Below are 13,509 nucleotides of genomic sequence, written 5' to 3'. Positions count from 1 at the left end.
TTTACAAAGAAAGAGTACACTTGAAATATTGTTGAAATTGTAATTATTGTTGTAATTGTAACATTTTTAATAAAATAGCAAAACATATTTACAAGAGAGATGTAAGCGAAATCTTAAATGGTCAATATAAGTCTTCTTCTAAATACATCTTTTGTCCTTGCATTGTGGCTCAGTCAGTTTCACACCTGAGTGAATGTGTCACGGTATGTCAAAAAGTGAAGCGAGGATCCAAGTGCAGGTAAGGAATTTATTAAATAATAAACAAAATAAAACTACAAACAAAAACTCCCCGTGGGGGAAAACAAGGCAGGCATAATCAAAAACATAACACAGGGGAAACATAGACAACGATCGACACAGACTGCAAACAAGTGGGAACTAATAAAGGGAAACTAATCAAGGGGGAACAGGTGGGAGAACTCAAACAATAATCAGATAACAAGTGGGAGGGATCAGACAATGACAAGAGCACATGGCCCAAAATAACAAAACACCCATGTGCAACACAAGACAGGACAGGCATGTGACATTACCCCCTCCCTACGGAGCGGCTACCAGACGCTCCATCAGACCAGGGTGGGGGACGGGAAGGACAGACCAGGGCGGGGCGGGAGTGACAGACCAGGGCGGGACGGGAGGGACAGACCAGGGCGGGACGGGAGGGACAGACCAGGGCAAAGACAGTCCAACGGGCGGCCAGGGCGGAGACGACAGTCCAACGGCCGACCAGGGCGGAGACGACAGATCATCGGGTGGCCTGGACAGAGGAGACGACCCCTCGGGCGGCCAGGGCGGAGACGACCCCTCGGGCGGCCTGGGCGGCGACGACCCCTCGGGCGGCCAGGGCGGCGACGACCCCTCGGGCGGCCAGGGCGGCGACGACCCCTCGGGCGGCCAGGGCGGCGACGACCCCTCGGGCTGCAAGGGCTGCGACGACCCCTCGGGCGGTGTAACTGGCACCAACGGCTCAGGCACTGGAACTGGCACCAACGGCTCAGGCACTGGAACTGGCACCAACGGCTCAGGCACTGGAACTGGCACCAACGGCTCAGGCACTGGAACTGGCACCAACGGTTCAGGCACTGGAACTGGCACCAACGGCTCCGGCTCTGGAACTGGCACCAACGGCTCAGGCACTGGAACTGGCACCAACGGCTCCGGCTCAGGAACAGGCACCAACGGCTCCGGCTCAGGAACAGGCACCAACGGTTCAGGCACTGGAACTGGCACCAACGGCTCCGGCTCTGGAACTGGCACCAACGGCTCCGGCTCTGGAACTGACACCAACGGCTCTGGCTCTGGAACTGGCACCACCGGCTCAGGAACTGGAACAGACACTGGCTCCGGCTCAGGAACAGACACTAGCTGCGGCTCAGGAACAAACACTGGCTCCGGCTCAGGAACAGACACTGGCTCTGGCTCCGGCTCAGGGACAGACACTGGGTCTGGCTCCGGCTCAGGGACAGACACTGGCTCTGGCTCCGGCTCAGGGACAGACACTGGCTCTGGCTCCGGCTCAGGAACAGACACTGGCTACGGCTCCGGAACAGACACTGGCTCCGGCTCAGGAACAGACACGGGCTCCGGCTCAGGAACAGACACGGGCTCCGGCTCAGGAACAGACACGGGCTCCGGCTCAGGAACAGACACGGGCTCCGGCTCAGGAACAGGAACAGACATCACCGGCTCAGGAACAGACACTGGCTCCGGCTCAGGAACAGGAACAGACATCACCGGCTCAGGAACAGACACCACCGGCCCAGGAACAGACACCACCGGCTCAGGAACAGACACCACCGGCTCAAGTGTGTGCGTAGCCCACACACACCACATGGCTGTGGCCATAATGGCCAGTGTCGCGGTCACTGAGGGCTCAGGCTCAGGAACAGACACCACCGGCTCAGACACAGGCTCGACGGCGGCCATCTTGTCAGGGGACACAGGCTCGGCATCCGCCGGACTCGAGACCACCGAATCCGGGACCATCGAAACTGGGACCCCCGGAACTGGAACCACCGGACTCGGGACCACCGGAACTGGGACCACCGGAACTGGGATCACCGGCACTGGAACCTTCTTAGCAGGGGGTTTACAGTGATGCTCCAAGGAATTAACTAATTCCTCAAACGTCAGATGTCTCAGGGCTCTCATGACCATAAAGTCGATGGGTTCATCAAGGGCGTAATTAAACAAATCCTTCATAGCCATAACCCCAAGCCCCAGTCCCTCTGCATCAGCGCAGAACCTCAATGAAAACTCTCGGATGTCAGTCCCCTTCTGACGAAGGGAACTCAACACACAAAATCTCTCGATGCGTTCAAAATGAGGGCAGGAAATAGGAGGCTGGAGTGAATCCTTCCGCTGAATCCTCTTCATGGTCGATCGTTCTGTCACGGTATGTCAAAAAGTGAAGCGAGGATCCAAGTGCAGGTAAGGAATTTATTAAATAATAAACAAAATAAAACTACAAACAAAAACTCCCCGTGGGGGAAAACAAGGCAGGCATAATCAAGGCGTGACGTAAACAGGCTCGGCGGCGGCCATCTTGTCCGAAGACACAGGCTCGACGGCGGCCATCTTGTCAGGGGACACAGGCTCGGCAGGCGTGACGTGAACAGGCTCGGCGGCGGCCATCTTGTCCGAAGACACAGGCTCGGCAGGCGTGACGTGAACAGGCTCGGCGGCGGCCATCCTGTCCGAAGACCCAGGCTCGGCAAATGTGACTTGAACAGGCTCGGCGGCAGCGACGATCATCTTGTCCGAAGACATAGGCTCAGGAACAGTCTCTGGCTGGGCAGACGTGACGTGAACAGTCTCTGGCTGGGCAGACGTGACGTGAACAGTCTCTGGCTGGGCAGACGTGACGTGAACAGTCTCTGGCTGGGCAGACGTGACCTGAACAGTCTCTGGCTGGGCAGACGTGACGTGCTTCCTCTTCCTCCTCCGCCTCCGGACCACCGGACTCGAGACCACCGAATCCGGGACCATCGAAACTGGGACCCCCGGAACTGGAACCACCGGACTCGGGACCACCGGAACTGGGACCACCGGAACTGGGATCACCGGCACTGGAACCTTCTTAGCAGGGGGTTTACAGTGATGCTCCAAGGAATTAACTAATTCCTCAAACGTCAGATGTCTCAGGGCTCTCATGACCATAAAGTCGATGGGTTCATCAAGGGCGTAATTAAACAAATCCTTCATAGCCATAACCCCAAGCCCCAGTCCCTCTGCATCAGCGCAGAACCACAATGAAAACTCTCGGATGTCAGTCCCCTTCTGACGAAGGGAACTCAACACACAAAATCTCTCGATGCGTTCAAAATGAGGGCAGGAAATAGGAGGCTGGAGTGAATCCTTCCGCTGAATCCTCTTCATGGTCGATCGTTCTGTCACGGTATGTCAAAAAGTGAAGCGAGGATCCAAGTGCAGGTAAGGAATTTATTAAATAATAAACAAAATAAAACTACAAACAAAAACTCCCCGTGGGGGAAAACAAGGCAGGCATAATCAAAAACATAACACAGGGGAAACATAGACAACGATCGACACAGACTGCAAACAAGTGGGAACTAATAAAGGGAAACTAATCAAGGGGGAACAGGTGGGAGAACTCAAACAATAATCAGATAACAAGTGGGAGGGATCAGACAATGACAAGAGCACATGGCCCAAAATAACAAAACACCCATGTGCAACACAAGACAGGACAGGCATGTGACAGAATGGCTCATCATTATGCAGAGTGGGTGGGACATTCATAATCTAAGGTGTAAACTACTCCTCCCCCTCGCATATTGGCTTTCCAAGCAAAACCTGTTTTACACCATTTAAATCAATGTATTTTTTTTTGTGAACGATAAAGCAAGACTATTTTTACATCATTTTGAAGCTAGAACTCAAAGGGACAACATCCATTAGTCAAAAGTCTTGTGGACACATATTTAATATGTGTTTTGTGGTCTTAATTCAGCAACTTTCATTTTAATTTTTTCCAATAACCACGCATAAACATTATTCTCTTAAAAATACAAACATCTACATACACGTTGCTCGCATATTATGGTAGCCCTGTTTGTGCTATATAGAGTGAATTTACACCTTTGCCATTAACATGTTTATAAATAACTGAAAAAAGCACAAATGTCAAGGCATGTCAGAACATCTCAAGGACCCCAAAAACAGCTTGGTCCCCAGAGGGTTAAACTGTTCACAGTATCATCACAAAAACATGTGTGCCATTAAATACTTATCTCAAAATTGTGACAATAATGTACTAAAAATAGCTACTAGATTTTTTAAAAGTTGTTGAAGGCTAGATGTTATTGTTGTCATGCCACCTAAAGGAAGAACAAGTCAACTGTAACAACTGAAATATGTTACATCATATAGCAATTTCAAACACTATTTGAAATTGCTTTATGCAAACATATGGTTTATAAAGCAAACATACATACTGTATGTATTCACTGTTGTGCCCTGTCATAAAATGATCATGATGTGTGTAGGCAAGAATACACTAAATTAATCAATTAAGTTAACCTGGTATGAACAAAGCAGTCGTGTGTGTGGGACATAGAGGAATGGGTTGTCATTTTAAAGTAAATGTAGAGTGGATCATTTTTAGAGAATGAATCAAATTTAATTTCAGTCTATAATCAGCCTGTCCTGCAGTTTAATGAGGATTTTCTTTCTTTGGCATTTCAACATAATGCCCAAGGTTTTTTCCTTTAAGCATTTCATTAACTTCCAATAAAACATGACACTTTTACTTCTAGAAATCTCTACTAAATGTCACTCTTTCATCAGCACAGGAATATATTTAGGACAGGAATGGTTTAAATTTTTGTAAATCACTTCAAAATAAGCTCTTTCTTCAAATAATAATAATAACTTAGAGATTAAATTGTTTTCTTTATGAAATAGCATTTAATGGAGAGGCCTTCCTGCAGTCGCGCTGTACACATTCGTTAATAACAGAGTTAGTAATGCTGTGCGTCAGGTTTTTGATCTTATGCGCACCACAGCTGTTGTGCTCCATTGTGGAGAGGAAAAAAACCAGCAACAAAAAGAAAAACTCTAGTGATAGTGTACTTCTTTTGGATATGAGGAAAAAAAAGCTGTTTTGTAATCACATCAAGTGAAAAATCTTTTTTTTATCTAGATCTAGGCAGAAAACAGTCTTCTCCTGTTATTAATGATCCCAGTAGAATTCCTCTTCTACCTCTCTCCCCCTTCAGCTTCCTCTCTTTTCTCCATGCAGTACGCCAATCCATCAAGTCTCCTTTTCTCACTACTCTACCTATCTTAGCACGTTATCTTGAAAACTTTCCACTCCGCTGTCTGTCACAAAAACTCTGATCTTTACATGCCAACAGAAAGGGACTGTCCTAAAATGGCAGTGGCGCAGAAACCTCCAGGGAGCGTCTTAAAATACCGCCACTCTGCCGAGTGCTAGAGAGGCACCTGCTGCTCCCAGACCCCTACTGAGGTGGCAGATGCTTCCACCTCAAAGAGGATGCTTGAGTCCTAGATGGAGTTGAGAGGATCTGTGCGATTCCTCCTTGTTTTTCACAGATTTTTAAAAAAACTAGTCTCACATGCACATGTCGGAATGAGGCTTTGTCTTCACTTTAAACTCGTCTTCCACTTTGTCACCAGTCACGTACTCTTTTCGCATATAGACTAAAACGTTTGAACTCTTTAAGTCAACAAGTAGTCCTTTGAAAAGCCCAGTCTTTTCTTTAGCCTAGCTAATGCGGCCATCATTATATATCAGATTATGCTAGAAAAGGACTTTTATTCTTTTGTTTGCAGTTTCTCTTTCAACCTCCAAATCATCCCCTTTTCTTTTGTTGGGCTTCTTCATTCGCGCCGCAGTATTCCAAGCGTCAACCCGATGACAAGGAAAGGTGGGGCACTGACAGAGAATCAGATTGTACAAGTACAAAAATCTCTTTGGGGTGAAGTTACTTCTTAGTAGTCCTAATGCGAACAACACTCTCACACCCTATAAAAAGGGGCGATGAGGATTAGCTTAGTCATTTTCTCTAGCTGGCGTCACACTCCTGCTAATCAATTATGGATTGTTTGGCCTCAAAACGGCACACTGTCAGTGTATTTGTTAATCGTTTGTGAAGGCTTTTAAATGTGCCTCATTCAGTGTGCAGTGGCCCGTAACCTATCTGAGCCCTTGTGAAAAATGTGTGTGTGCGTGTGTGTTTGGAGTGGTGGCAGCAGCTCATAAACGTGCAGATTATAAAGTAGAAGTATTACAATGGAGTCCTTCTGAATGAAAAGCTGGCATTTTAAGACCAGGCCTGTATTGAAATTTCCACAAAAGAACAAGTGTCTGAGTGTTGCTTGACCGTTGAAGTTTAAACTTTTAAAGAGTAATGCTGTTTGTAGCTGGAGAGTTTTAAACGTTTTCTCATGTAAAAAAAATAAATAAAAAAATTCTAAGTTTTATATATATATATATATATATATAACTTTATATATAATTTTTTTTTTTTTTATATTTAAATATAAATATAAATATAAATATAAATATATATATATATATGGTGTAGACCTGGAATTAAGCCTTTTCCCCGTTATTATTTGATTCACGGGACCGGACACCAGTTATCTTGCCAAGAAAAATCTTTATTCTTATATGTCAGAAGAGAAACTTGAGAAGATGTTGTTTTCATGCCAGGTCTATGCGTTTCCATGTTTCTCTGTCATAGAACAGTAAGATCGAACTTATATACATCACTGAGAGACTTTACAACTTCCTTGTAAGGTAGAAAAACATGTTGCTTGAGCTTTAAAAATGGAACGTATATGTCATGCTTACACATGGCACATTCCTTCCTCCCTATCTATAGTCTACTCATGCATTCAAACACATGCATTTAAACTCCATAAGATAATACAACTGATTATGAATATTAATAAAGAATAATAATACAGATACTGTACATAATATTAAATAATGAAATTATATTAAAAGATGAAATTTTAGTCTTCATATGGCCTATTCCGATTTCCGATTTTTTTGTAAGTGTGACCTGCCGATAATTATTTGGGGCGATTTTCTTTCAAATAACTATACAAAAATCTACTTTTCTTCAATGTAAAATTTCATTTTCATTAAAAAACAAGTAAAAAGTCAGTAATTAAATAAGAACAAATAAACAAATTTCAAACAACAGCACAAATAAATGCAACAGAATAAAGAGAGATGTGAAATAAACAGTTTTAAATTTTTCAGGTGTGTATACAGTATATTCAGATAATAAACTACAGAAATTAAAGTAATCAAATGTAAAATAACACTTAATAGTCTTCATTGGAAAAATTAAAATACAGATTAATGCTTACATATAGTAACAAAAGTTATTCAGTCAAGAGCAGAGAGTGATTTTCTTTGTTCTTTTATTAACGTGACAGATAGACTGCTGTCACTTTAAGAGTTTATGCACGGATCCAATATACTTTTACACAACTTGCGTTATATTTCTCAATTAATTAGGTTCCAAAACTGACTGCATTTAACTGATTTCTGACCAAGACGGCCATTTTGACATAATTTTTGTGTGTATTTGACCGTTTAAGTGCAGTAAGCCACAAATTTTTGTTACTTGCGACTCAAAAGCTGCTTAAGACTGAGAGGCGGCTTGTGCTCTCCACTATATATATATATATATATGTATGTGTGTATGTATGTGTGTGTGTGTGTGTGTGTGTGTGTATGTGTATATAAATGTATATATATATATGTATATATATATATATATATATATATATATATATATATTAGGGATGTTACATATTTATTTATTTATTTATTTTGCAGTTCATTCACTTGAGGGAGTTATCAGAATAGTTCAAAGATTTGTGAGCTTATGGGCCCTCTTTTAGCGATCTAAGCGCATGGTCTAAAGTGCATGGCGCAAGTGCAGTTAGGGCTTGTCCGAATCCACTTTTGCTAGTTTAATGACGGGAAAAATGTTCAGCGCGCCCGGCGCATGGTCTAAAAGGGTTGTCTCTATTCTCTTTATGAGTAATGGGTGTGTTTTGGGCTTTACGTGCAATAAACCGATCAGAGTCTCATCTCCCATTCCGTTTAAATGCCAGTTGCGCTCACGCCATGATGGATTCGCTATTTACATGACAGAATTTGATAGTGGAAAGACTGAAAGCATCTCCAGAGCGCAAACAGATCTGCTCGTGCGCGAGGTTAAAGCGGGACAAGCCGGATTCCACCATATCTTTATGTACACAATAATAATCTTTTACATTGTAATCCTTTTATTTTTAATATTTGCCATGTTTGTGTGCTGCTGCGCATCCCTGTGTGTTTAACAAGCAGAGTGTACGCGCGTTGTGGACCCGCCTATAGGCGTACATTACTAACTTGCTCTTTAAAAAAGAAAGAAATTGTGCCATTGACTTTAGACCAGGTTTCAGTTGGTCAATGGCACAGTCTATTTCAGTTGCCTCAAAATAGCAACGTGCCATCAATGCGCCTGAACACACCTCTTTTTCAGACCAGCAGCTAGCAAACTAGCAAAAAACACTTGCATCGCGCCTGCCGCTGCATTGCGCCGGGCGTATGATAGGGCCCTTTATGACCAATTCCCAGCTCAAAATGCATTTTTTTGCCTTTATTTTGTGGTATACTGTGTTCTCATCACATTTAAATCAGACAGCAAACTTAACATTCACAACCCAGGTAAAGTATGATTTATTTTGCTGTGTCGCAGAAGATTCGGCAGCGGTGGAGCGCCACTGATGAAAAGCAGAGCAAAACACTACCAAATGCTGATTCGTACACATCATTATGGGTTATGTTTCTTATCATAGAATATAGAGTTCAGTTAACCGCTGTTCACTTTGACTTGACTTTGTGTGCTTCTTTCCATCTTAGCCCATCATTAGAGACATTCATTTTATAAGAACAGGCACTGATCTGTAAACATAACATTACAATGACAACCCTATAAATAAATGTAGTTATTATAATTTAACTAACAATTTACTAAATTACAACTTTTGTTACATACATACTAAAATTGCTGTTTCTATAGTGATAAAAAAAAAATAGTGATATGTCAAGGAAAAAGGTTTCATTTTAAAGTTCTCAAAATGTCAAACTTTTTAATAACTTCTAAAAAAGACACCACTTTTTAACCTTAGGTTTTGTTCATAGCTTGCTCTAAAAGTTTTCAGCAAAGTTATTGTTTTTATATTGCATCATCCCATTTTTTATCTTCTTTTCATAGACACTTCCTGCTTAAGACTGGAACAGGCACCACATCTCTCTTCACAACTCCTAATCCCGGTTACACCATGGCGACCGGGGCTGTCTACTCTCCGCCAGCCCGTCCCTTAACCCGCAACACACTATCAAGAGGTGCATTCAAATTTAACAAGTCGCCTAAACGGTGTTCGTGGAAATGCACCGCTCTCAGTGCCGTAGGAGTGGCCACCCTGCTGTCGGTTCTGCTCTGCTACTGCATAGGTAACTGTGTGTTTGTGTCTAGCTTATGTGACTCAGGTGTGAGCTGTTTTATACAGCCTGTCCCCATCAGAGATAGCGAAATAGCTCATCAGGTGGAGTTTTTCTTCCCCAACCTTCATCTGTGGCCAAAACACCTGGTGCTCTACTCTAAATAGTCTCCCAGTCCCACAGAGGAAGTCACGTACACACACATATGCTGGAAAAAGACATCAATTTAGTGACTAATAACTGCTGCTAAGCAAAAGCAAAAGCAACTGATCTTACTTATTGTTTGCAGTAATCTATATTCACTCTGTTAGCCCTTACAAACATTATAACCTCACATTATTTTATTCTCTCAGATTTCTTAACATTGTTTCCCCACTGTGAGTTATTTGCCGCAGTTGGAGGCTCCTCCCCCCCTGCTGAAGGCCTGTTAGAAATATTCATCCCTCCAGAGATCAAACCGAGAGGAAGAGAGGTGTGTGAAGCGCTGCCTCCTCAGCAAGCTCCCTCGCTGTGAACTTTGAAGGAGACTTTTCCCTAGCTGTTTTCACACTCATCGAGCGGTTAAAACAAAAAAAACTAGAAAGTGTTTGCCTAAGATTTAACAGCAGTGCATGAGGAAGAGGATGTTTTGAAGAGAGAATGGAGGAAAGAGAAGATTGAGAGAGGAGAGTAGCAAGGAGAATGAGAGAAAAACTTGTATTATATAACAGGTTTTGATCTTCATGTTTTTGATTTTTCCTTTTTAATCACTGGAATCTGATTTAATTTCCTCAGCAAGCAGTTTTCAGTAAGTATATTCAAAACAGTTTTCGTCAAGACCCCATGCAGTGATAATTCAAAAAAAAATGTTTTCAAACAGCAAAAAAGACATTGTGCACTATTCAGAGCAGTTTCTAATGAGGGAGAGGTTTTCTTTTTTAATGCACTGTGCTTGTGTCCAACACATGCGTAAAGGAGAGTGCAAATCACCTTCTGAAATGGCTTTCAACAGCTTTTAAACTATATCTTTTTGCAAATGAGAATGTCTCATGACATGATATGTGCTTGCTGTTCCGTTTCATGATCCTAATTGCTTTCTGTCGCAGCCATGCATGTACTTGGCCTGAACTGGAAATTGAAGGATTTGGATAATCACGCCTTTGAGAATGGACAAGCCAAACCAGTGACGTTCCCGACCAACCCTGTGACTGCAATTTCTGCAGATGGTAACATTTCAAGGCCGAAATCAATGACCTTTCAATCACAGAGAACTGCATTTTCACATCCCTATGAGATATTTTAGATATTTTCATTTCATACATTACAGTCAAGCAGCATATTCATTTGTAGAGAAGTGTTTTCTTTTCAATTTCTTTCTTGTTCTTAGTACAGTATAGTACCCATTTTTGTGTTAGAGTAAAATATTAAACATTAATTGTTAGATAAACAGTTACAATTTGAGATGCAGTATAAAGTCAATTGAGACATACAGTCAGTTGTGAGAAATAAAGTCGCAAATGTGAGAGAGTCACTATTAGAAATAGTCACAATTGCATGATATAGTCACATTGTGAGATTACAAGAAACAATGTTGCATCTGAGAGATAGAAAGTCACATTGTGAGATACAGGGCTCCAGACTAACTTTTTTTATTAGGAGCGCTGTAGCCCCTGACTTAAAATTTTAGGAGCGCAAGCAGAAAATTTAGGGGCACACCTTCACATTTTTCCCCTAAATAACTATTACAGACAAATGCTTTGATAATAAATAGACTTAGCGTACAGAAATTATGGTGCAGTTTTATTTTAAAATCACAGGGCTCCAGACTAACATCTGAGGGCAGCGGCACTAAGTTCTACAAAAAGTGTTTGGTAGCACTGTGGGATAACAAAGCACTGAGCTTAATTTGAGGTGTATAGATAAAGTTCAATTTAATTATTATCCTTCATAATGTCTTAATATTAATTCAAAAGCAAAATGAGTGACAAAATAGATATTAGGGAGTGAAAATAACCAATAAGCAGCAGCTGTTTACAATCTTAATTTAGTCTTTTTTTTTTAAATAAGTGTGAGTTTTCCTATTCCTTGAAACTTTCAGTTTTATAAATAGAGACAATCTATAAAGGATGAACAAAAATGTTTTGGTCAACACATTAAAAATAACATTTAAATATGATATAGTTTTGAAGTGCTGGAAAAAGATGTGTAGGCTACTTTTATAACCACAGTATACCATAGTTATAGATATGCCTGGTTCAGATTACACAATAGTCACTGTGTCAGATTACACGATTTTGACTCCTAAAAATCTTGTCATGTCCTGGACAAGAAACATTGTCAGACTACACGTTGCTTTACGACCAGTCATCGCAAGCCGTCTCACACACACATTCACTCGCACATGTACACACGCACTCACTCACATACACGCACTCACAGTCTCACACACACACACTCAACACGCTCTCACTCACTCACTCACTCACTCTCGCTTGCGCGCACACAGTCACTCACTCACTCACTCACTCACGTACACACTCTCACTCGCGCACACACTCTCTCGCTCACTCACTCACTCACTCGCGCGCGCGCACACACACACACACACACACACACATTCACTCTTGACGGAACCGTCATGGAGGACCGTTAAGAAATTAAACATGCTAGTCTTTTTGTCGTGATGTCATAAAGCATTGCAGACGCGACGTCGGTTGTCGCCCACTATGACACACTAGACGAGATGAAATTTACTGGTCACACATGTGCGACTGAATTTAAAATTCAGTCGCACACTCTCAAATTTTGGTCGCAAAATGCGACCATTTGGTCGCAGTCTGGAGCCCTGAGATATAAAGTCACAACTACAAGAAACAAATTTGCATTTGAAAGATAGATAGTCAAATTGTGAGATATACAGTCACAATTAAAAGAAACTATTTGCAACAGAGATACCTGTATTGTCACATTGATTCTTGTAATTGTGACTTCATATCTCTCACTTGCAACATTTTTCCTGTACTTGTAACTATATCTCACAATGCTGCAGTTGAGAGATATAAAGTCTCATTGTGAGATATACAGTCACAATTATAAGAAAGAAAGTTGTAATTGAGATACAGTTTGAAGTCACATTGTGAGATATAAAGTTGCAGTTATGAGATTGTAGATTTGAAAATAATGCTTTTCCCCATTATTGTTGAATCACGGAAGCTACACCAGTTACTTTGCCAAGAGATCTCTTATTTATTATTTTTATACATGTCTCAGACATACGAGAGAAACAGGCATAGAAGAATAAGGCTACAGACGAGGTGGTCTTTATTCCAGATTTCTCTGTTCTCCATTTCTCTATCCCCTCACCCCATCATGCCAGCTGTAATGGTTTCTCTGTGTTTCTCCTCCTTCACCCCCTCCTGCCTCTATGTTTCTCCTTCCTCTCACCCCGTCATGCAATCTATAGTCTAACTCGTGCATTTTAAACTTCATAAGATAATACAACTGATTATGAATACTAATAAAGAATAAAAATACAGATACATAATGTTAAATAATGAAATTATATTAAAATATAAAATTTTAGTCTTCAGAGATATAGGGCCCTATCTTGCACCCAGCACAATTGACTTTGTACACCGACGCATGTATCATTCCTATTTTGCACCCACGCACAGCGGACTTTTCCCTCCACAGACGCACGTTGGTAAGTTAGGAAATGAACTTGCGCTCCCGGGGGCGGTTCAGTGCAAAGAGGAGGTGTGTTCCGGAGCAAACGTTCCCTGGTGCTATTTTGCAGGTTTAGAAAACAATTCCGCCACTGACTTTAGACTAGGTTTTTCCTGGTCCGTGGCGGAATTGTTCGCGTTGCGCATGTTATTCATATGCTATTTTAAGGGCGCATGCTTGGCCATAATCAATGTAGCATGTGCACAACGCGCATACACTTTGCTTATCTCATCTACACACAGACGCAGCAGTGCTCATTTTTAGAAAACCATTACATTATTACAAGGAAAAATATTAACACACGA

At 42.1% G+C, this 13,509-nt stretch overlaps 1 protein-coding gene across 4 annotated transcripts in view; it reads left to right on the top strand.

Moving 5' to 3' along the window:
- Positions 1-13,509, top strand: part of LOC311095208 (teneurin-3) — a 143,681-nt gene that overhangs the window by 74,973 nt on the left and 55,199 nt on the right. For all 4 annotated transcript variants that reach the window (XM_084133622.1, XM_084133621.1, XM_084133620.1 and 1 more), the window contains exons 5-6: positions 9,273-9,511; positions 10,585-10,704. In XM_084133622.1, coding sequence (XP_083989748.1) covers positions 9,273-9,511; positions 10,585-10,704 — 359 coding nt within the window. The remainder of the gene's footprint in view (positions 1-9,272; positions 9,512-10,584; positions 10,705-13,509) is intronic.

Source organism: Abramis brama, assembly GCF_963993115.1.
Source record: "Abramis brama genome assembly, chromosome: 13".
Taxonomy (NCBI): domain Eukaryota; kingdom Metazoa; phylum Chordata; class Actinopteri; order Cypriniformes; family Leuciscidae; genus Abramis; species Abramis brama.
Note: the sequence above shows the minus strand (reverse complement) of the source record. Positions and strands in the feature narration are given on the sequence as shown.